General features: G+C 42.9%; 1 protein-coding gene across 2 annotated transcripts; it reads right to left on the reverse strand.

The window, feature by feature from the left end:
• Positions 1-715: 715 nt before the first annotated feature.
• On the reverse strand, positions 716-21293 carry LOC119819822 (tripartite motif-containing protein 30A-like). 2 transcript variants are annotated; one of them, XM_038338092.1, is made up of 8 exons: positions 21140-21293; positions 12470-12608; positions 10139-10234; positions 9304-9534; positions 3575-3597; positions 2152-2252; positions 1853-1879; positions 716-1606 (listed from the first exon to the last, which is right to left on the reverse strand). In XM_038338092.1, the coding sequence occupies exons 2-8, from the start codon at positions 12542-12544 to the stop codon at positions 771-773; spliced, it is 1389 nt and encodes a 462-aa protein (XP_038194020.1). In that variant the 5' UTR covers positions 12545-12608; positions 21140-21293; the 3' UTR covers positions 716-770. The 2 variants fall into 2 exon arrangements, with proteins under 2 accessions (XP_038194020.1, XP_038194019.1); XM_038338091.1 differs by having other exon boundaries at positions 12125-12608.
• Positions 21294-21464: the final 171 nt, after the last annotated feature.

Below are 21464 nucleotides of genomic sequence, written 5' to 3' on the forward strand. Positions count from 1 at the left end.
GAGTTGGCTGTCCCTTTACAGGTGGGTTTGAGTGACTGAACCCTGCCAACAGCCTTGCTTTTACCCTTGGGGCCTTATGACAGACCACACATATATTTTTAACACCAATCTAGAGTATAGGAACATGATTTATATCAAAAATGCAAAAATAAAATAACAGGCATAGGCCTTTGTGGATGTCATTCAGGGTTACACTGCTATGGGGAGTGTCAGAAATGGAGCAGAGGAAGGTACTCAGTGGGTGTCGTTGGAGATATTTCCTTCTTCGGTTTTGATGAAACACAGCATTGTGGTTAAACTGATGTACCACTAAGGGTTCATTGCTAGGCTAGAGACTCCGACATATATTTTCAAAAGTAATAGATGAGATGGAGAAGAACTTTCTTTCATCTTCTGTCAGTGACAGAGGAATGTCATTGTGGAGACTTGGCAGAGCTGAGACAAGTGGCTCAGGGGCAGAGCACCTCATCAGCATGCACAAGGCCCTGGTTTCCATCTCTGGCACCACAAAACAGGAATTGCAGGTTAGCAGAGGTCTTACCTCACCTTGTGAGGAAGAGACATTGTCTGTGGGAATCTGGGAAGAGATAAATTACTATAACCTCATAAACAGACAAGGATCAAGGAAAAGAATCAATACTGGTTTGTATTTAGAAGTGAAGGTCACTGACATGGGAAGACAAAAGTAGAAAAAGTTAAAATGGTGCCACAGTGCTTCGACATATGAGATACATCAGACATGGGGACACTGTGCAGACATGTGTGAGGGGTTAGGAAGGCGGCCCACAGACTGTCAATGGCTTTGAACACGTCATAGAATTAAAATATGGATAAACTGCATTAGGGAAAGAAGGTTCACAGAATCTATAGATGAGAGCTCCATGGTTGGAAACATCATAAAATGAGAGAGTGCAAGCTTCTCGGTCCAGGAAAACTCCAACACGAGTGGGAGGACGAGTCAGAGAGAGGAGCAAGACACTGGCATTGTGGGTGACAGAACACTCTTCAAAGGCATTATACACAGACCTGTTCGTCATCCCTATAACCCAGTAGCCACATTTGGGCTGATAATTTACATGCTGTTTATCATCAGAATCATCTTTATCTTCATGTTTAGGTTGATAATTCACATATTGTCTGTCTCCAAAATCATGTTTGTATCCATGGTCAAATGCATATCCCTGCAGATAATTCACTTGTTGTTTAACATCAGAATTATATTCATTTTTAAATAAAGGAAGAGTTGCATATTGTTTATAACCAAAGTCATATTTGTATTCATAACCAAAGGTATATTCAGGCTTGTAATTTACATCTTGGTTAACATCAGAATAATATTTGGTTTTGATGCCCTGTTCATTCATTGAAGGAAGCTGTGGTTTAGCGCATCTTCCATCATTTATTCCCAGGAGCCAGGCATCACATCTAGACACGTCTACTTCCCAGTAATGTTTCCCTGAGTAGATAGCTGGATACCCCAGGACACCAAAATCATAGGACTCAGAAACTTGCAAATTTCTTCTATAGCCCCTTTTATGTTGTATTTGTCTTTTGTCCACGTTAATGACAATGTTTTTATTGTTGAGTTGACGCAGGGTCACGTGAACTGCAGAAAAATGAGACATATAAATTAAGAGTCACATGAGAAACAAGGTACTGTCTTATTTGTGATTTAAGTAGCAGAGGCCAGAGAAGAAAGTGACAGGGATCTTGGTAGAGCCATGTTTAAAGTCAAAGAGAGGCAGATTGCTGTGCATATTGGGAGCAGTAACATAAAACATAAGTATTAGTATAGAAATAAACTCTGAAAGACATTAAGACGAGAGAGGCTGATGGTGTGATTTCTCCTTACCCCAGTGTTGCTGGGCATCCCGGAGCCCTGAAATGATGAAAATGCACAGCATTAAATGCAAGCAAGGAAATCAGAACATTAAGTCAAAGTGCTCTGCAGAGTGGGGGAAGGTCTGTAAACTGTGACATAGGACGGGATGATAGATGTTCTCCATTAAATATGATGACATCACTAGGAAACACTTTCTTCTCTTCTCAGTTTCTCTACCCATGATCAGAGACATCACTCTCTATCCAGAGAGTGCAGCCCCAGCCACCCTTAGAGTCCCTCAGGTAACCACAGAATGTAGTTGCTCTTACCTTGAAACACTTGCAGCATGCCCTTCAGATCTGGAGCTTGGAAGATCTTTCTCTGTTTACTCGGGACCATTTTAGGCTGTTTCAGTCTTAAGTTCTGACTTCTAGGGACAAAAGATTGATTCCACATCTCAGACAGTGTGACCTCTGATCACTATGGACTCCCTATCACTCCCTCTAGACATAGAGGTCCTGGAGCTCTCCTGAGAATTCTTAGCAGGGAGAGGGTAGACTACTAATCCTGCAGACATGAGAGACACACTCATGATCCCTCCCGATTAGTTGCTTGTGACATTGGGAAAGCCTTACTTTTCTGGAACAGAGCTCCTCACTTACACAGTTAAATAATTTTCCCCAGCACTACCTCCTAACCCAGAACACTTAAAAAATAATGATTTAGTTACTTTAAAACAAACTAAGGTATCTAAAAGGTAAAGTGTGGCCAGATATGGTGCCACGTGCCCTTAATCGTTGCACATAGGAGGCAGATTCAGGAGGATCTCTGAGTTGGAGGCTAGCCTGGTCTACAGAGTGAGTTCCAGGACAGCCAGGGTTACACAGAGTAAAAAAAAAGGAGATGTTGATTTTCAAGATATGCTCTAAAGTCTGGAATGCAGAAGTTGCTCCTGGGTACAGAATGTGGGAAAGCCAAGAATTCAAACCCTGTTATCAATATGGACCCTATTGGGTAGCATCTGATTCTTCTGATTATTCAAGTTCTTTTGGTACAATGACAAAATTTGGCAAAGGCGATAGGAACACCAAATAATAAGATGAGTCCCACATGTTCAGGACGACCTGATCATGACAACCTTGTGTTACTTTACATACAAGGGTACAGCTTTTCAAGTTCTTCTAAAGTATGTGGGTTACATGGAGCAGGTGTTTTACCCTGGCCAAATATTGTGCCCAGTGACTCAAGTCTGTTTCTGAAAAATCTAAGTTCAACCACAAAGGTACTCAGGATCTCTTCTATTTCCATGAGAAATAAGCAGATCCACAGGAATTTTTCCCAGTGTACAATTCTGTGAACCCTGCAGACAAGGAAGACATACCCTATCTAGGATGAATCTATGAATCAAGTACTTGTGAGCTGCAGACAGAGCCAGACACAAGCACAGAGCACGAACAGAATGATGGAACCACAAGGAGTTTGAAAGCTCCTGTGGCTTCATTTGCCTCTTTCCACTGCTGAGCCTAACTCTGTGACTCCCCTTACCCAGACCCCTAAAAGAGAATCAAATCTGTCCCCAGTAGTTACAAAACACTCAGTGGCTGCCTTTTCCCACCTCCTCTTCTTTCTTATTGGAACTTCAGAATAACACTGTCTAAATTCCCCCAAACATATGAGAGATTTATTCTAGTCAGATACTAAATTATTCTCACCACACAATAAGGCTATTATACCATGTCAGCCCACACATACCTTGTTAGGACACTATTCACACCCTAGAGAGAAGGGAGAAAACACAGTCAATAACATGTTCTGCATGTTCTTGCAAATCCTGGTCACACTCTCACTGGGTGTAGAGACAAAGTCAAAGAGAATCAAATCTTTCACCCACCATTCTCCATGACATGATGTAATTATGATCCATAATTCATTATTTGACATACATGTAAACTAAGAGACTATTTTCTGTTCCATACTACACAGTTTTGGAGAACAAAGATGAATAAGGAATTTTTTGAAAGCTTACATAAGATTTGCTGTGCATAGAAGCAAACACATAAACATGTGACTCTATTCATGCTCCATGTCAGCTCTTCATCACCTTGCTTACAACTAACAATATAAGAAGCTGATTTCTAAATTATTTGAGTCACCTAGACACAATTCAATATGTTAGTAATGGAGAAGTCAAAAGAACCAGATGCTTAGATTGTCTGAGAAGTAAAACCAATTAGCCACATTTCTCCTTCTCTGTTTCTTCCCTTTGTGAGACAATCCTGGAAGGAAAAGACAGCAATCTAAATCTGTGTGTCTCTGAATCTGACAAACTGTTGTAACAATGACAACAAAGAAATGGGAATTTTCCCAGGAAATTCACACTGGGAGAACGAAAGGAGCTCCAGCCTGAGGGACAGCTGTCCTAACAAGACTTCCAGCAGTTCTAATTACTTGTCAGACCACCTTAAATTATGAGACTGTAACCCAGATAATGACGGGAGAATGATGGACAGGACCACACCTTGAGCTGGACTACTCATATGCCCACATTCATGGCTCTTTATTTAAACTTTGATCTCAGGAAAACTGAAGATGGACAGAGGCTTTTTTTATCTTGTTGTTCATCTTTCAAAAGGAGCCACATTAATAAATACTCTTTTCCTGCTTTCCAGTATTAATTTGACTCTTTTATATGTGTTTATTGAGGTCAGATATCAAGACTTTATGAGACCTGACTTTGCAATCTCCATTTTAAAGAAAGGGCTTCATCTTTAGTCCTATAATGATCTTGGGGTGGATGATCTCAGCTCCAGAAATGTGCTGCCATAGCAGAAATTTGAACAGATGCCCTAAAAATGGCCAATTAAGAAGATAAGGTGCAGGGTCATAAAATTTAACAAGGTCCAGAGTTCTTAGGAGGCAGCCTGTCCTTGAAGATACCTTGTCAGTTATTAATGCCTCTTTGTTAGGTTTTCTCGACCAAAAACTGACCAATGGTTTCAGAAACAACATTACCCTATTCCCTCCTTACCCACTCCCAAGACGACAGGACATGAACTCCCTGATTACAGTGCTTTCCCTTTAAAAGTTCTACCCTTCCAGGGCTCCCTGCCACACTTTCTGCACCCACCATGCTCTGGGTGCTGGAAAGGGGTTGGTCCAAACTTAAGTTTGAATGTTATTAAAAACCTTCATGTAATTTGCATTGGAAACCCGGCTCTGAGTTCAATTGGGAACCAGAAACTTGGGCATAACAACCTGACCCACCAGATCCACTTTAATATGTTAAGGAGGTACCTCCGTCAGTCATTTGTTCGGATTTGAAACCTAACAGTATCTGAGTATTGCTGCATGCTTGGCTTCCACTGGATATTGGTATATTTATCAAAATTTACATACTTTGAGAAATGTGACCTGCTTTATCCCAGCAGGTGATAATTGCTAGTACCTCCTTGGGTGTAGTTGAACTTCCTAAGAAAGTCCACATTCCATAGTGGAATGTGGTGTGGTTTAGACATGCACAGGACTTTGGCTTGTTATCACAACCAATCCCAGTTTATATGTGCTGCTGTTAAGCTATGTCCAGAGGACACTGTTTTCCTGGTAGACCTTCATCACCTCTAACTCCTATCCCCCTTCGGTCCCTTCTTCTGAAATGATCCCTAGCTCTTTAAATTAGAAGTGGAACATATATATTCCATTTAAAGCTGAACACTCTGTAGTCTCTTCCTTTCTCCACCTTGGCCATTTGTGGCTTTCACAATGTAACCCTGCTGGCATGGAACTCACTATATAGACTAGGCTGTCTTTGAAGGTTCTTAGCTTCATTTGTATTCCACCTGCTGAAATTAAAGGAGTAAGTCAGCACACATGGCTGTAGGTTAGGAAGCTTATACTTTCTTTTCATTGTTGTGTGCTTCTCATATATTTTTCTGTGTGTGAGAAGTTCCCAAGTCCTGGGATCATAGTCAATAGATGTTTGGCTACATATGGCTTTAGTTTATATAACATAAACCAACAAAAGTAGATCCCATAGTAAAAAGAATTCTGGGAGAGAACTAATGCTAATTATAGATAAATTCTGATGTTCAAACTTGTTCTCATAAACACATCTACAAGCTCATGTCCACTGAGTCATTAGCATCGTAAATAAAACAAAGTCAACTGGAGAACTAATCAACAAATGAATGCATTAAATTGATATGGTAATCATATATATATTAAATTATGAACCATTCAAAGCAAGTATTGCCATTTGTGGTAATGTGGCTGAACTCAGAAAATTTATGTTATACTAAATCTGCTGGCCACAGGAAAAACAACACTAAGTGATATTATTTCATATGTGTCATGTACCTAACTTGGTTGCACAAAGTATAGATTAGAATTTGGATCATCAGGGGCTGGGGACAGAGAAAGGTTTGCAGATTCTTTGGTGAAGAGATACAATTTCAGACTTGGAGAGTTTGGTGGCTGTAGTTAGTATCTATGTGAACTAAATTGGCTTAGCCAAGTATGTATAATTCTATCTAATATATGTGTTCTAAATAATAATTAAATCAATATAATGGAGACCAATAAATTAAAAGAATATGAAGAATTCCTAGCACTAAGCCTGCAGGTGGCAAGCCAGTCCTTTTGTCTGCGAGGTCCCTGGCCAGCAAGGGGCCCTGATCCTGTACCAGAAGATCCATCGGAGGGGTGAATGTGTTCCTGACTGGCAGCAGAAGCCCCTAAAATGGAGCACAGACATTCCTCAATCCCCTAAACTTTCTGGTCATTCTGCAGGGTCTTCTCTCCACAGCTACTGCCTCTCTCTTCCTATCCCATCCCAGCTTGTGCCAAGGCACTCCTTCCTTACTTAGGGGTCATAAGATCCCCCAGCTCAGCCTGTTTTGGGGCTGGGACAGGGTGGGGAGTGCAACAGGGTAGGAGTCCCTTTGATTCACTAAGCCTGCAGACAGCAAACTAGTCCTTTTGTCTGAGAGATCCCTGGCCAGCAAGGGGCCCTGATCCTGTACCAGAAGATGATGTGGGAGAGTCTTTTGTTTGTGTTGATTTCATTTGTTAATAAAGAAACTGCCTTGGCCCATTTAATAAGCCAGCCCTTAGGTGGGTGGAGTAAACAGAACAGGAAGAAGGAAGTGACGTAGATGGTTCAGAGAGATGCCATGCCTCTCTCTGAGCCAGACACGATGAAGATCCGGCCCAACATGGACGTACGCTAGAATCTTCCCGGTAAGGCACCACTTCATGGTGCTACACAGATTAGTAGATATGGGTTAATCAAGATGTGAGTAAGAGGCTGAAACTAATGGGCCACGCAGTGTTTAAATAAATACAGTTTGTATGTTGTTATTTCGGGGCATAAGCTAGCCAGGTGGCTGGGAGCTGGGCAGGACAAAAAGCAGGCATGCCCGCTTGCCTCCTCACTACAAGAAGATCCATTCGAGAGCATTTGAAGGAAGAGATGGGCAGGTGCCAATGCAAGAATTCCTCCAACAATCTGAAAAACAGCATGATAACACCAGAACCCAGAGAGCATACAACAGGAAGACTTAAACACCCTAATCCAGAAGAAGTAGAGAAAATAGACATTATGAAAGTGACAGAGTCCCTTAAACAGGATGTGAAAAATTCCCTTAAAGAAATGGATGAGAAGAATATCAAAAGTTTGAATAAATGAATAAATCCATAAAATATACCCCAGGAAACCAAGATAAAACAATTAAACAGATAATGGAAACAGTCTAAGACTTGAAAACTGAGATGGAGACAATGAAAAAAACACAAACCGAGGGCTGGCTTGATATGGAAAATTTAGGTATACGAACAGAGACTACAGAGACAAGCATAATCAACAGGATACAAGAGATAGAAGAAAGAATCTCAGATGCTGAAGACACCATAGAGAAAATAAACACACTGATCAAAGAAAACAGTAAATCCAACAAATTCTTATCACAAAACATGCAGGAAATCTGGGACACAATAAAAAGAGCAAACCTAAGAATAATAGGTGTAGAAGAAGGATAAAAATTACAGCACAAAGGCCCAGAAAATATATTCAACAAAATTATAGAAGAAAACTTTCCCAACCTAAAGAAGGATATTCCTATGAAGGTTCAAGAAGCTTACAGAACACCGAATAGACTGGATCAAAAAAAATCCCCTTGCCATACAGTAATCAAAACACAAAACATACAGATTAAAGAAAGAATATTAAGAGCTGCAAAGAAAAAAGTTCATGTAACTTATAAAGGTAAACCTATCAGACTTACACCTGACTTCTCTATGGAAACCATGAAAGCCAGAAGGTCTTGGATACATGTGCTGCAGAAACTAAGGGGAGGATGGGGCGACTCTGGGGAAATGGGATGGTTGGGATGGAGGAACGGTGGATATGGGAGCAGGGAAGTATAATCTTAATTAAGGGAGCCATTTTAGGGTTGGCAAGAGACTTCACTCTAGAGGGGTTCCCAGGTGTCCAAGGAGATGTCCCCAGTTTGTTCCTTGTGCAGCTGAGGAGAGGGTGCCTGAACTGGCCCTATCTTATAGCAATACTGATGAATATCTTGCATATCACCATAGAACCTTCATCTGGCAAGAGATGGAGATAGAGACAGAGACCCACATTGGAGCACCGGACTGAGCTCCCAAGGTCCAAATGAGGAGCAGAAGGCGGGAGATCATGAACAAGGAAGTCAAGACCATGAGGGGTGCGCCCACCCACTTAGATGGTGGGGCTGATCTAATGGGAGCTCACCAAGGCCAGCTGGACTGTGACTGATGGAGCATGTGATCAAACTGGACTCTCTGAATGTGGCTGATAATGAGGGCTGACTAAGAAGCCAAGGACAATGGCACTGGGTTTTGATTCTACTGCATGTACTGGCTTTGTGGGAGCCTAGTCTGTTTGGATGCTCACCTTCCTAGACCTGGATGGAGGCGGGAGGGCCTTGGACTTCCCACAGGGCAGGGAACCCTGACTACTCTTTGGACTGGAGAGAGAGAGGGAGGGGCAGGTGGGGATTATAGGTTAATTTTGGTTCTAACAACAGCCACCCTCACTGAGCCCCACCCTTTCTCTCCCAGGAATCAAAGGGAATATGGGTGAATTCCCAATCATATGTGGGAGTCACAAGGTCTACTAATTTCAAGAATAGGTGAAGTCACTAGCTTGAAGGTTGGATATGCTTCCCACATGCTCAGCATTACAACAGGGTGATAACTACCCATGATGCAACAGATCTTCTCCTCACGGTTCAGCTTTTGTACTGTACTTGATAAACTAAAAAATGCAACTTCCTCTTGCCATCCATGCTCGCAGTGATTCCCCAGCCTTTGAAACTGGTTCAGGAAAGATTTCAGGAAGGGTCCACAGAGCCCTACTGTCCTCCCCAGGGAGATCACAGCAGCACAGAGGGAAGGAAATGACTTCCAGGTGTCCTGACTCTCAGATGCTGGACCTCCTGCAGTCTTACCTGCAGCAACTCTATGGTTGAGCACTCCAACCGATGCTCCAGATCTGAGATGAGGTCTCTCACTGAATCCCTCTGCTTCTCCAGCTCATTTTGAGACACTGCCAGGCTGTTCATAGTGTCTTCCTTCTCTTTCATCAGCTTCTCCACCTCATTCTTCTCCTTGGAGTCCAGGAATTCCTGCAGTTCTTTAAACTCCTTCTGGACATTTTCTACATCACTCTGTATTTGGTTCTTCAGGGAGAAGAAAATGGAGAGTTATTCAGACTGTCCTAATGGGACTGAGAGACAGAAATCCACTGTTCTGATGGGGAGTTCTTATAGGAAATGAGCTTGGCAAAAAAAGGCATCTCTTTTCACCGTCTGTTCATGACATTCCAAAACAAAGATCTTAGGTCACCTTTATCAAGGCCACCTGAGCCAAGATGGGTACCTGGGTGTGGCTCGGTTTTCACACAGCTGTCCAAACTCTCTTCCTCCCTGCAATACTCCTGATGCTACCTCTGAACCCCTGAGAGAAGCTAGCCCCAAGAATGGACCTGTGACTGTTCCCAAGCATCTTCCCAACAGTCATAGTTCCAGGAAGCACCACAGGAAGAATCCCAGGACTCAGTGCCAATCTCACCAGGCCCCTGCCATGCTGTCAGCTCCTTACACAGCCGGGCTCAGCTGTGATGCACTCTCTGTGCAGCCCCAGCTCCAAGGGAACAGGCAGAGAGGACTAATCAAGGCCTCTTGTCCCCATCAGCCTCCAGGGAATGAAGAGCCAGGGAGCTTCTTGCCCAGGTTCCTCCCAGGCATCAGGCTAATTCCCTTAGGTGGTAGGGTCCCCACTTGCCTCCCAGGAAGTTCTCTCCTTTTGAAGGTCGTATTCCCACTGGTCACATCTTTTCTCATTAGCCATCTGCATCTCCAGAGCAGCCTGTAGCCTCCCCTGTGGGAGAGGAATTGTAGCAGAGTCAAACTGTGCTTAGTAGGACAGCTGCTCCTAGCCAAAGGCCAAGAAACCCTTCTGGAAAAACAGGAGGTCTAAGACTGTTCTCTTTTAGTATCTTGTGCCATGATTTGTGCACATAAAGTATATAAATTTAGTGTCCAGCTCAATCCATTCTTGCATTTATACACCCACAAGTCCCATATATAGCTATAGAAATCTCTCTTAGTCAATCATCCCACCAAGTCTAAACCTTTACTTTGTTTCTGGCCTTAGAAAACTGGGATAATTGTATTAGCTTTCCTGATCTTTCATAGAAACATATACAAACATCACATGAATTTCTTTTTTTGAAATTGGTTCCTCCTATGGAGCCTGGCTGGTCTGGATTTCCTGTGTATACCAGTATACCCTCAAACTCAGAGAGCCCCCTGCCTTAGCCCCCAGAGTTCTGGGACCAGTCATGCCTCTCCACACTGTCCACATGCACATTCTTCTGAATTTCATTTCCTTTTCTATAATTTCATATGCATTGGTGTTTGTCTGTATATCTGTGTGAAGGTGGAGGATCCTCTGGATCTGTTACAAACCGATGTGAGGTCCCATGCGCATGCTGGGAATTGAACTCTGGTCCTCTGAAAATCCAGCCAGCGTCCTTAATTGCTGAGTTGTCTCTCTGTGTCTTCGTTTCTTTTCTTTTTAAATTTTTTTATTTTTGTAGTTAAGATTATTTTCTCTCACTGAAAATAGACTTTGTTTCATACAACATATTATGATTACAGATTCCCCTGGCCCTACTCCTACCAGTTCAGATCCACACTATTTCTGTCTCTTGTTACAAAACAAACAGGCATCTAAGAAATAATATCAGAATAAAAGGAAATACAGTGAGAGAAGTTAAAAAAACAAGTAAACTGGAATGCGTCAAAACAAAGAAACCAGAAACAGAGCAAGATAATCAGCACAAGAAATGCATATAGATGCAGAGACACACAAGTTTCCAACAAATGGGAATCCCATAAGAACCCAAGTCTTAATATAAATGCAAATTGCGAGTAAAGTAGGAAAAAAACGCCCTGACTTAACATTATGAGAGAAAGAACCTTCAAATATGGATTCCAGTTATTTTGTGTTGTTCATCTATCTACTGCTGGGCACAGGACCTATCCTTACAAGAAAATGGTTTATTTCCCCAGTGAGACTTCCTTGGAGAAAAGTAAGTTTTCATTTAGAAGTAGCTATCAATTGGAGATTGCTTCTGGGTTAGGGATGGGTCATGTGCCTACTTCTTCTAGCTCTAGAATCCCATATGGTGCAGAACCTTGCAGGCTCTGTGCTTGTTGCAACAGTTTCCATGAGTTTACATGTGCACTCAAAAACAACCAACAGAAAACAAAGTCCCAACATGGAACTTGCCTCTGTGCATCTCACCAGGGAATTCTTTCCCCTCTTCCCAGATGTTTCAACTGCCACATGCACATTCTCTTCACTGCTGCACATCATTCATTTACTAGCCCCATGGTTGGATATCATGGGACTGGTTGTTAGGTAGTATGAATGAATCTGACATAAACAATGTAAGAAGATAATTATGGAATAAATTAGTAGCTGCGCTGTTCTTGGCTTTTTTTTTTTCATCATCATCTCAACTTCTCAGGGACAGTTCCAAAACACTTTTTCCATCTTAATATTTGTACTCCAGGTTGATTCTTATACGATTAAGTGGAATAAACCATCATGTTCTTTTAGGACTCTAAAGGTAGGAAAGGATGGAATGATACAACAACCCCAGAGTCTATGATGTCCAGGTAATTGACCTGTCACACCAAGTGGAGATTTCTCTTCTGTTACTGTCTCCTGCTCTGTGTCCCACACCCTCCCATTTCTTACCTTGTACTTATTGGCAACCTCTTCAATGAGAGCTGTTTGGTGACCACGGTGCTCCTTAGATCTCTCACAAAGCCAGCAGATGGCCACCATGTCCTTCTCACAGAAGAGCTGGAGTTTCTCCCCATGCTGTGCACAGACATTCACCTTCTGCTCCTCCCCTGAGCTGGTCTTTATCCCTGTTAGCCTCTCCACTATGTTGGCCACATGCCAATTAGGCCTCAGATTCCCAAACAGGTAACTAACTTGGCACACAGGGCAGATGCCCTCCCCTTCTTTGATTTTGCTGGACTCATAGTTCAGTGTGATGCAGGCTCTGCAGAAGCTGTGCCCACAATCTGCACTCACAGGCTCGATCATGAGGTCCAGACAGATAGGACAGGTCACCTCCTCCTTGATCATCCCCAGGACTGATGAGGTCATTGTTGCTTTGATGCTGAGTCTGTCTGTCCGTAATTCTGACACTTCTGCTCAGGTACCTGAGGGACTGGGATGATGAGAAGGGGAACAAGTGAGAAAGGGAAACTCAGCACTGAACTGTGAAGAGATCAATGACTGCCCTTGATAAGGGAAAAGAACAAAGGAGAGAGATTCGGAGAGAAGTTCAGTGACATGGCAAAAGGAGCATGTTGTCACACTTTCTACTATATTTCTACTATATTTCATCCCAAATGACAAATTTCAGAAATAGGATTGTTATTTCCTTTTACTGAAGATCAGGAAGATTGTGGTTCCTTCCAATGGCCTCGTGTAACCAACCTTCTGTCCTCCCCTTTCTTTCCCAGGACAAAATCACATCTTCAGTGTTACAAGCATCAAACTACTCATATCTCCCTCGCTGTACTTCCTCCTTCATCAGCACCAGTGTGATCCTCTATCTTCTGCTAACCAGTCTCTTACCAGAAGCCTGGTGCTGACCTGGAGTGTACACAGTCCAAAGTCCTGATGCACATAGGCAATAATTTCTCTTATTGCCATTTAATAAATGACGTGTGTGTTTGCACACATAATTAAGCTAAGCTCTGCACTTTATGTACACAGATTTCAGTTATAAGGCTCATTTTGTCTTCAGTACACTTAAAGGGGATAAAACCATCCCTCTGGAGTCTTCTTTCAGAGGTACCTATTGTATACCATAGACCTACCCAAAGAAGAGTGGTGATAGCCAGGACAGTATTGATAGCCAGAAAATCAGGTGTGTGGAATTATGTCTCCAAGCACTAGCATTTCTAAAGAATCTTGTGTCTATTAATGCGGAGATTTTGATTCTAGAAATTTGTGAGGACATTGATGGGAAACTCCAGGTATGTATTGCAGTAAAATGCTAGAAAACTGAGCTTAAGACCACACAAAAATTATACTTCAAGTCAACAGATTCCACCCCCACACAATATGTATTATTAGATAACGCACCACTCATCAGCAAATGAATGATAAGGAATTCTTTCCATCCTGTGCATGAAAGTATTTGATAACACACACCATTGTTTCAGGAATAAAAATACTAAATATGTTTGGGTATAGACATAAATTTCCTTAAAGTCATACGTGAAAAGCTCTCTGCTAATCTCATAAAAATTTAGGGCAACAGAACGACTTTTCTTTAAAGTCATGCATAAAACAAGAATGCTTATTGCTGCCACATCTCTTCAACACAGCTGGGCATTTACCACCAATTCAAAAAGACAAATAAATAGATAAGTCATAAAAAGCATATAAAAGAAATTGCTTTACAGGTAAAAATCATATCAGTAAAGAAGCAAAATGTAATATCCAGTATAGAAAAGTCACAATAGTGAGGAGCCCAAAAGGAGATTAAGAAGCTGGGCCTGGTGGTACAGGCCTCTCAACCCAGCTTTTGTGAGGCTGATGACAGGGAATGGCAAGTTTAAGGTAATTGTGGCTTTATAGGAAAACAGTGTTACATTTGAAACACAAGGAGCGCTGTGGAGTATGGCTAAGTGGATAAAAGCACTACCTGACTCCATTCCCATACCCCACATGGCTGCTCACAAGAGCCTGGAACTCTAGTTCCAGATGATTTGACACCCTCATCTGGCCTTTGAAAGCACTATATCCTTACAGTGCAGAGATATACATGCTGGCAATCACCTTTGCCCACAAAATAAAAATAAAAGCCAATAAATTTAATAAAGGAAAGAATAAGAACAGTTATATTCATGAGAGTATCAAATTTAAAAAATGAATGAATGATTAGGAAAATTAATCATTACAAGATGAAATATCTGCAGATAAAAATTTTAAGAATGTTGAAAGAATCAAAGTTGTTATTATTATATGTTGTAATATTAAGTTGGGAGTGTCACCCCAGCCCCTGGCCTGGTGTTGTGATCCAGCTGCCCTCACTCCCCATGACTGACAGCGGAACTTCCTTGTGGTCTGTAATTGGCAAGGATGTTTGTGTTTTTTCTAGCCGGTGGATCTTTACAGAAGGAATAGAGGTATAAAAGGTTGCTGGGCAAAATAAAGGTTGCTGTTCTTTCACCTAAAAAGAAGCTTCCATGTCTCAGTCCCAGCACCCTCCACCAGTCTTGGCTATCCAGGCTGCGCTGGCTGCAGTAAGTGGAGGTTCCACCGAGATCTGAAAAGTGGGGATACGTGAGTGGGGTCGCTTCAGCTGCCAGCTAAATTGAGAAGTGTATTAGGGAAGGTAATGTGTTTTTATTTTTCATCCCCAGAGATAACTCTGAGGGACATCCTCCAAAAGACAAGCAAGTATAAAGAGGTGGGAGGGTGAATTGAAAGGCCTCAAAAAGTAACTGAAATGCTTAAAGCAACAAGGAAGACAGCCAAAGATTTTGTACATGAGGGAGTTTAAATGTTCCAAACTAAAAACAAGCCAAGTCAGATTAAAAGGAGTATGTGTGTCTTCATCCCCAGAGATGCTCTGAGGGATGCCCTCTGGAAGATTGGCCATTGTGGAAGTAATAAAAAGGGGGCAGGAAGGTGAATTGAGGGTCTCAAAAGATAGAATATGTACAGATGTTGAAAGACCCCAACCCTAGTCTCCATCTTAAGATGGTTTTTTGTGATCAGCTAGGCCAGGGAAAAAACAGGATATCTGTGGGTGGCAAAAGTAGTCTTGAGACCGGCTACACCTGCCAAGGGGGCAAAACCAGGATATCTGTGGGCAACAGGAGCAGCTTTGAGAAAAACACCCAGTCCTTTGTGTATCAAAGCTCAGGAGGCAGAAACTGGCTTAAAACTGGCTTCATTTAGACTTGTTTTCGTTCCTAAGGTTCTGACAACTTGGTAACAGCTTTAAGTGCACAATCTATACAATTAATACAGGTTATATATGAACTATAAGGTATGCTGAACCAAAGAATGCTGACAGTATACTGTACAATAGCCTTACCAGTTAGTACTGTGGACCATTTCTACCAAAAGGAAATGCACTTGTTTTTATCCTGTTAGACTTGTTTTTATGCTGTTAGACTTGTTTTCATCCTGATGTTGACCCCCCCCCCATAAGTTAATTTGAGTTGACCAATGATATTGCTGTTGCCATGGTTCCCTGTTATGTAACCCTGAGACCCTATAAAATGCTTGCTGAAAAAAATACCAAGGGGTGCTCAGTCTCACTGGAATACTGAGTTTCCTGTTGGCGCCTTCAACATTAAAGAATCCTCTTGCTGTTTGCATCCATTGGCGTGGCTTATTGAGTGTGGGGGATCCTTCTCTGACCCCTAGAAATTAGGGTCTTTCAATGTATGTTGTTGTGTTGATTTTATTGTCTTTTGTGTTCTGGACTGGAGAAAGACATTTGATCTGGGAACTGCTTAGAAAGGTATTTTGACTTTAAAATACAGGCCTAAGGATTTGATGCTTTGGAAAAGTGGTTCTGCTTTTGTCTCCACAGAGGATGAGAACCTGTGGATTCATTGCAAATTTACATGGTTTGAATCACCAGGTCCTTCTGAAATGTTGATGTAAAATACCCCCCAAGAATGCAGCACCCCCACTCAGCATGACGTAGCCAGACAGGTTGACAATGCCCAAACTCCCTAAAAGATTGTTAAAGTGGGGCCCCTTCAATGGTTCTGGAGCAGGAGCAGCGAGCCTGCTTCCTTGAGTTCTGCTCCACTCCATGCAGCAGTTTGGATCCAGAGTGAGTGTTGCTGGGGTCAGAAGGCAGCTGGAGCAGAGCTTTGCCACCACAGCTACTGCTGCCAGACTTGCTCTTTCACAGACTGTGCAGATGGCTGAGACTGTCAACCAGATTGCTGAAGAGTCAGCAATGCATTGGGCACATTTACCTTGAACCAACAAGTAGCTCTGGTTCAGGAGCAAGTGGACTATCTTTGGACTTTTCAACAGCTAACATGCTCTGTCTTTTATCATGTTATGTGTGTTACTCCTGGCACTGTATTGCATGCTTCTGCTACTGTTATGGAACTCAACCATCATATGAGAGGGGTTTGGAATACTGCTTTTCTTAATTTTACCACCCAGTTAGTGCATGCTAGATGGTTGCAGCACTGGGCTGGCTCCTTAGCACTGTCAGTCCTGGGGATACTTGGTTTAGGCCTATGCATCTGGGTAGTCATAGACGGGCAATACTTTGGGGGCAGGATGCTACCTAAGACAGGGATTATTACAGGGATATTCCCCATGACAGCAGAACTTTCTTGTGGTCTGTAATTGGAAAGGATGTTTGTGTTCTTTCTGGCTGGTGGGTCTCCACAGAAGGAGTAGAGGTACAAAAGGTTGCTTGGCAAAATAAAAGTTGCTGTTCTTCCACCTGAAAAGAAGCCTCTGTGTCTCAATCCCGGTACCCCTGCCAGTCTTGGCTATCCAGGCTGCACTGGCTGCAGCTGCATGGGAGTTGCATTGGTCTGGACTCCAACTCCTAGCCTGCCAAGCAGTGGCCCCCTCCCTGGGGGAGGATCAGGACCACTCCCACAGGGTATTTAGGCTGCCTCATGGAGAAGGAACATGTGGCTTGGGTTTTGCATGTGCTCTCCCTCTGTCTCCCCCCTACACACACCATGCTCCCAGCCACCCAAGAGTGCTACATTTATTAAATGTGGGAATTTTTAATTCAGTCTAATCTGGTTTGATTTGAGTTCTTTGCACCAGCGGAGAGGCGCATCGTAAGATTTTTCCTAACACATATAAGAACACCTATATTCATGGATTCGAATACTGTTAAAATGTCAGTAGTAGGGGTTAGCCAGATGGTTCATGGGTTTAGAGAACTGGTTGCTCTTCCAGAGGACTTTGTTTCTGTTCTCAGAACCCACAAGGTGATTTACCACTGTCTATAATTCCAATTCCAGCACATCTGACACCCTCTTCTGGTAACTGTGGGCACCAAGCATTGAAGTGGTGTACAGACCCATATCCAGGTCACCCATAAGCATAAAATTACATTAAAACAACATAAATAAATGCATTAATAAAATGCCCACACCTCCTAAGGCTGGAGAGAGGGCTCAGTGGTTAAGAGAGTGCTTACCATGCTTTTCGTGTCCTAGTTAGTGTGACTGTCGCTGTGAGGAAACACCATGACCAAAGCAACTCAGGGAGGAAAGTATCCCATGTCATTGTTCATCATGGAAGGAATTCAGGACAGGAACTTAAGCAGAGCATGAACCAGAGGCTGGAGCTGATGCAGAAGCCATAGGGAGGAGCTGAAAACTGATTTGCTTCTCATCGCCTGCTCAGCCTGCTTTCTTATGGAACCCAGGGCCACCAGCCCAAGGATGGTACCACCCACAAAGAGATGGGCCTTCTCCCATCCATCACTAAGTAAGAAAATCTTCACAGACTTGGGTACTTTCTGATTTTATGGAGGAATTTCCTCACTTAGAGTCCTTCCTCTCTGATGGCTATGCTTTGTGTCAAAATGAAACAAAACAAAGCTGGACACATGATATGAGACACAAGTGTCATACAGCTAATGCACAGCTGGCAGATTCATAGACAACCCACAAGTGTACAATGTATGGGGAACCCCTTTGCAAAGCTTCGGGAATACTTGTCCTTTGGACAGACACTGTTGATTCCGTAGAAATCTTGTGAAATCATGACATTTCTCCCTTCCATAATGGGATTCACCCCAGAATATCCCAGCAGTGTATGAATCACTCTTTAAACCTGACTTTTTGTGTCCTGGCAACTGTATGTCTTTTCTTACACTATGGGGCCTTGGTGTGAAAACATTCCCTCAGCCAAACTTTTGTTCCAATGGTCAGATCTACATAAAGCTAGACAGGACTTACTGACAAGAAAGGAGCCCCGAGCAGGAGGCACTGAGCAGAGAGACATGGTCTGCTCTTACTGATAAACAGGTCTGGGTGGCCCTGAATTCTCTAGCAGCAGACTCAGGAAGGTGTAATCTACTGGCCTTTGCTCCACTCTAAGAAGTTATTAATATTCTGCACTTACCTTCACCTTTCATTTAACACTAAGGTCTTAATCTAGGAAATTAACTGTTTGTACCTTTATTCCTAATACAGGAAAAAAAAAAGCTTGGGTTACTAAATAGCCCCAGAGAAAGAAATTCCTTCTCACCTGGGTGCCAGCAGATACAGCACCCTGATGCTTAGCCCAGGAGGGTCAACCTGCATCCTAATCCTCCTGGTATTTGCTCTGGTGGGAAGCTTCACAGTCACAGGGCACCTACCTCGTCAGTTTTTTATCCATGGTGTTAGTCCTAAGAAATGCATACTTGACATCATTGCTATTTACCATAAAATTATTAACTGTCTGTGTGGGTATAAAAACCTTGTAGAATGGGCAGAACAGTGAGGGACATCGAAAAGGGAACATGAAGAGAGCATAGGAAGACTAAATGGGACATGGTAAAAAGACTTATCTGAGCTAATTTGTTTCATTTACCCTTAGACCTTCTTAGGTTTTCACCTGCTATAGCTATCCTTCTGAATCCCGAGAGCTTTACTGCGGCTTATCCCCAACATGAACCTGAGGATCCAAGTTAAGTTTATGCCACCAGTAAGGCAGTTCACAACTCCCTGTAACTCCATCTTCTGCAGACACACAAATAAACAGTTCATAACAAAATTAATCTTTTTTAAAAAAAGGAATAATAACTAAGTTTGTTCAATTCAAACAAGAGAGAACTTGTTTGAGTTCGGAGTAAAACTGTTTCTTTAAGAACGATGAACTTTGCTACATGGTGGTGGCCCACGCCTTTAATCCCAGCACTGGGGAGGCAGAGGCAGGTGGATCTCTGAGTTTGAGGCCAGCCTGGCTACAGAGCGAGTGCCAGGGCAGCTAGGACTATTCACAGAGAAATTCTGTCTCAAAAAAAAAAAAAAAGAATAAAAAGATGAAATGTCAAAGTATTGATTGTTAGAAAACTAAGAACCACTCACATTCATGAACCAGGTGCTCCCACAGCAGCCTTCAGAGACTCATCGCCAGTGAACGCGCCATCGCCAGTGAAAGCACCACCGCCAGAGAACGCGCCACGGCCAGTGAAAGCATCACCGCCAGTAGCCAAATGCAACACATTTCTATTGTTGCCACCAGTACGTGCCCTTTACAAAGCCCTCTCCTTCATTGCTGCTGTCCTCTTTTCCATCTCAGAGGCAGCCATTTGCACCCCAAAACCAATAAATCTCTTGCACAAGGCCCCTTGGGTGGTGTGACCTTTGTAGCATCGCAGGCACTCTGACCAGCACAAAAGCCTAACAATGATTCACAGGAGAAATGCTACTTCCAAATAGGCTGGGCAAATAATTGTCCCAGGCTTCCTTTACTAAGTAATATTATCTGGGACGACTTAATGTGCACTCCTTAAATATTGGCAAATTTAAAAATTGGAAGACACAAATAAGTGCTGTGCAGTATGTCATAGCATATGACAGTGGAGAGGAATGATGCCGAAGGTCAAAAGAGAGGGGTCCACAACTGCTGAAGAGCAGGGGAGAGCAAAGGGAAAGTGGATGGGCTCATGAAATCCTCCAAGTCAACCTGGACACAGGAGGCCTGGCCCAGGTCCTCTGGTGTCTACATTAGCTTGGGTGGAGCTGGGATTCCCTGCTCCCTGTCCTTTCGTGGTTCTCAGGATCTTCCTATCAGTAGAAATCTGTCAGTCTTTATAGCATTAAAATCAGTCAGGAGCTTGTGCTATTCCTTGAAAAGTAGAAAAGTCCTGAAGCTGCAATGTTCACTTGTAACCCCAGCATCTGGGGAGGGTGACATAGGGCAGTTACATGAGGTTCGCCTGGGCTGTATAAAGGTATCATGTCCCAAAGACACAGAAAAGCTGAGACTTGTAGAAAGTGTGCCCTCCCAGTGTTCTCACACACTTTCTTACTCTGTCTCCTTCCTTGGAATTGAATCCTGGGCCTAGAGCAAACTTAAAAGTTCCAGCCCAACCCGCTAAGTGCAGCCTAATAAACTGCATCTTCTCGATGTTTTCCCTTTTTTTCTTCAGACATGAACTCATTAGGTCCCCTGCAGATCTTAGACTTTGGACCTTACTGCATCAGCTTTCTGTGTTGCTGGAATTACTAGTGTGGGCTGAATTTCATTTAGGCATGCCAGACATGGACCATGGGAAAGGCAGGTAAATGTAATGACTTTTAAGTAACATTAGCAATTCTCTACAAACTCAAGGCTGTTTCATAATACAAGTAAATGTATAAGAGGCCACAGAAAGATTGGGATTCTAATAGCAGAGACAGAAGCAAAGAGAATGAACCCATAGAACCATTGGTAAATTCACTATTACACAGAGACTTTGGGACGCCACTGTGGCTTTTCTACAACAGTTGGGGATGGGAAAACACACATGGACAGCATGTCTGTCTGGCAACAGGGTGTTCTTGCTGCAGCTCATAATTAAAGGTTAGGAGAGAAGAGAGTGAACTTCATCTGGAGAAATACCTGGACTTCTTTGGATCTTGAAACCGGTCGTTCACAAGGACACTCCCTAATCTGGTTTCTCAATCCCCTGAGCACTCAGCAGGAAGCCAACAATCCCTCTTTCCCAGCCCCTTCTCGGTTTTAAATTGTCCTCACCAGAACAAAGAGTGTTTTCTTTCAAGTTCCTCCAAATTCTTCCCTCTAGATTTGGTCTCACACCTTCAGACACCAATCATGAGTTCCTGAATCTGTGGAGAGGAGCGAATGGAGGCCAGAGTAAGTGACCTGAGGATTCTGGCACTATGTCTGATGTCCGTTGAGCCAGGAGAGAAATGAAAGTTAAGGTGTTGAGGACTGGAACTGCGAAAGAGAAACTACAGAACCATCAACCAATGGCGTGCCACCACGTAAGTATCTGAGTTTCTACAGCTAGAGGTAGCCATAGCTGTCTTCCTGGAGCTTGGGGCATTTTCTCAGTGCT

This window comes from Arvicola amphibius, chromosome 1, assembly GCF_903992535.2.
Source record: "Arvicola amphibius chromosome 1, mArvAmp1.2, whole genome shotgun sequence".
Lineage (NCBI taxonomy): Eukaryota > Metazoa > Chordata > Mammalia > Rodentia > Cricetidae > Arvicola > Arvicola amphibius.